The 3,769-nt window shown below is 48.1% G+C and overlaps 1 protein-coding gene across 1 annotated transcript; it reads right to left on the bottom strand.

Moving 5' to 3' along the window:
- Positions 1–2,079: 2,079 nt before the first annotated feature.
- LOC147980554 (uncharacterized) lies at positions 2,080–3,556 on the bottom strand (the record flags this gene model as incomplete). Its single annotated transcript, XM_087515660.1, has 2 exons — positions 2,080–2,827; positions 2,921–3,556. Coding segments are annotated over 2 exons (1,029 nt in total), but the record flags the coding sequence as incomplete, so codon positions are not given.
- Positions 3,557–3,769: the final 213 nt, after the last annotated feature.

Raw genomic sequence — 3,769 nt, 5'->3', positions numbered from 1 at the left:
CAACTTCCATTCGCGAGGGGGCTGTGTTTACACATCATACCATGGGTTTCATGAATCACCATATCCAGAGATTCATCGACACAGCTTGTTGCCAGATAATCTTCAGTGTGTGAAAGGCATTCATCTTCCATGCGATGGATGGCTTTTGCAAACCCAACATGCGGCGATGTGGTTCATGCCAACAGCAAATATGCACAACTTGATTCGTGCTGATATCTAGACTGAGCCATGTATTCTGCTGCTGTAGCACGACCCTCTTTTGTTGGATATTATGTACTGTTGTTAGTTTGAAGCACTCCTCTGGTTTGAAGGATAGATACCTTCCTGGGATCAAGTGCATCCTAACTCACGTGCGTAGGATGTACTGATAATGATGATGGAGCTGCTGTGCAGAAGCCGTATATATATATACCCGTCTATTCTGATAATATTATCAGAATAGTTATTCCGATAACACTTTCGCACTGCATGCTCAACGCGAGGGCACTGCACTTTCTTGAGGAAGAGCACTGCATTACAGAGACTAATGAACTTCGTCTCGGAAAAAACTGCGCGTAGTGTTTTTTTGGTACCGTTTTCACTCTAATTTTTTAACCGTTTATCGGAACGAGGCGTATAATATACCATCGAAAAGCTACGGAATAGGCGCAACTTCGCCATGTTGAACACTTTTCGAGATTCCCCGCGGTTTAAGAGCAGTTTCAAAAACGGTGCGGCCCACAAAGAATGGCAGCAAGCGTTTTTTCGCGTTTTTTCCTAAACCGCCCGTCGGAATGAGGCAAACGATACACGATTGGATAGATATCGTCGAGGCGCATCTTTTTCATAAATATTGTTTTCTCTAATTCGTTATGGTTTAAGAGCAGTTTCAAATTTACTAAATCGCGGAATTCTGTTTTTCATTTTTTTTTCAAATTTTCGGTACTGTTTTTGCTCTAGTTTTTTAACCGTTTGTCGAAACATGGCGTGTAATATACCGTTGAAAAGCTATGGGCGAGGCGCAACTTTCATATGTTGAAATGTTTTTGAGATTCCTTATGGTTTTAAGTTAATTTTGAAAATCGTGCGGCGGACGACGAGTAGCAGCGGCCGTTTTTCATGAAATTTGTACAAGCAGCTGATCGGAATGATTCAAACAATACGCCATTGGAAAAATATTGACGAGGCGCAACTGTTTCATGTAGAACACTCTCTGTAATTCTTTACGGTTTAAGAGGAATTTCAAATTTACCGAAATGCGGACACTCTGTTTTTTGCGACACCTAAATCGACGTGGATACTTCATCCGACTGAAAATCGCACTGCATCAAACGTGTAAGAGAACTGCATGGTTTATTTTATTCAAACGTAATTTTTTCAAGGACGAGAAAGTAGAGTGCACTTCACATCGGGTGTAAATAAACCACAACACTATTAAGAAGTGAACCGCGTTACTTTTTTTCGCTTTCGTAGCAATTTTTTTGCACTTACGGGATGAACAACATCATACGGCCGACCGCACTACTTCAGAATGAAAACCGCACTGCATCGGACGGGCAAGCGAGCTGCATAATTTCTTTTGTCGGACGTAATTTTTCTCATCCGAGTTTTTGTTGTTTTTGTTTTGACTTTTTTATGAACGATAGTGCACCGCAAAGACGAGGGCAAGTGAATCTCGACATATATCAAAGTGAACCGCATTACTATTTTTTTGTTGATTCCCTAATGATTTAGTTAGTTTTTTGCGCTTCATCCCGGGTGCAAGTGAACCACACCACTACTGAAAATGCACTTAACACTCTCAGAAGTGAATCACACTAATTTTTGCTAGTAAACCTCAAATCCATATTTTTCGATCGTCCCAAAAAACAATCGGGTGCAAGTGAACCAGACCACTATTGAAAATGCACTGTAACACTCTCAGAAGTGAACCACATTAATTTTTGCTAGTGAACCTCAACTCCATATTTTTCGATAGTCCCACAAAAATAATCTTCATTCAAAAAAGAAGTGAACCTCTCACGTGAATTTCTTTTTCTCCCTTCATACAAAGTAAACTACCAACCACCACATAATGGACCACATCATGTTTTCTCGAAGTAAAAAAATAACATCAGTGCTTCAGAATGCTCAACACACAAATTCATATATTTTTTACACAGCCATACAAGTATATACTGTACCAGAGCACCCCAAGCAGAGAAACTCATGTCGCACTGCACAATATAATCTGAAATGGCACAAGGTCAAACTCCAACGGGACATCCAACCGAAATGCACCACTTTCTTTCCTGCAAAAAAAGTAAAGGAACGAAGGGGTTACAGTACTGGGCGATCTGGGGTGCAGCTATGTGTCCACCCGAGAGGAGACACAAAACTGCATCACACACGCCACTATGCGACCTAAAACTACAACACAGGTTCAGCGACGAACTACACCAGTATGCGACCTGTACTACACGCATGGCCGACGGACTACATGCACATGTGCTCCACACCGCATGGGCGCATCGCCTGAAACTGCACGTGGACAGGAACCAAGATCGCCCTCCTCTTCTCGCTTGGAGAAGAGTGTCTGCTCAGCTGACTGCACCTGTCGCGTCACCAAGCTGCACAACAAAAGCACCGAGGTGATGAAGCTCGTGCTCAGATTAACCACAAGCAGAGGAAAAGCAAACCTCACCTGGCCAGCCACTGAGCTGTACCACAACGGCCACCAGAGTGCACCACGGCAACTACCGGAGTGCACTGCGTTGCTGCCATCGTCACCGGCGCGCTCATGAACTACACCCACAGGAGCACTGATCCACATCTCATGCCTGCGAGCTGCACGTCCGTGGTCGCCGGACTGCACGGGGAGCCATTGGTGAGCAGAAACAAAATTATATGTTTCCACCTGAGCGCACTGCTTTCACAGACGTGAGCACCATCGAGGCTTCACCTCCATGGATCTTGAGCCAGAGGAGTGGTTCCGCTGGGGCCGGGGTGGAGCTGCCGGAGGGGAGGAAGATACGACCACGAGGGGAGCCGCGACCTGATCCGGTAGATGGGAGGGTGTGGGCGGCGTGGGAGGAGTGGACTGCTGCGGCGCGCAGAGCCAGTGCTGGAGGCACGCCAGCGGGGCGCTCGGGCTGGTGGAGGTAAGGGTGTGCGCCGCCCGCCGGATCCATGTTGCTGCTCGGGGGGCAAGGACGAGGGGAGTTGGAGGGGGTTGGGGGCAGTCGCCGGGACAGCGCTGGGGAACGGCGGCGCTCGACCCCGGCGCCTGGGCGGTGCAGCGGGGCTGGATCCGTCGCCTGACCACCGCGGCATGGCCGGATCCATGGCCCGGGCGGCGCGGAGGCGCGCGGGTCACGAGGGCGCTGGGGAGACGGCTACGCGGGTGCGCGAGGGCGGCGTCGGTGCTGCAGTGGGGGCGCGGGGAGGGAGGCGGCGGCGCTGCAGCGGGGGCGCGGGGAGGGAGGCGGCGGCGCCATGGGATGGAGGAGCACGGGGGAGAGAGGAGTGGGTGGGGCGGGTCGTGGGATGGAGGAGCACGGCGGGAGAGATGAGTGGGGTGGGTAGCACCGTGGTTGGGATAAGGTTAGTTTTTTTTGTGTGCGCAGTTCGCAAGGTGTTAGCAGAATTAGGCTCTAGTGTTATTAGAATAAGGGTCATAAGGGTGTTATTAGAATAGACCCACCTATATATATATATATATATATATATATATATATATATATATAAAAGTTAGACGTCAAGTGCGTACTTGTTAGTTAAACCTATATATAAATTGTGACACTAAATACGA

Source organism: Triticum urartu, chromosome 3A (assembly GCF_056163025.1).
Source record: "Triticum urartu cultivar PI428250 chromosome 3A, HENAU_Tu73, whole genome shotgun sequence".
Lineage (NCBI taxonomy): Eukaryota > Viridiplantae > Streptophyta > Magnoliopsida > Poales > Poaceae > Triticum > Triticum urartu.
Note: the sequence above shows the minus strand (reverse complement) of the source record. Positions and strands in the feature narration are given on the sequence as shown.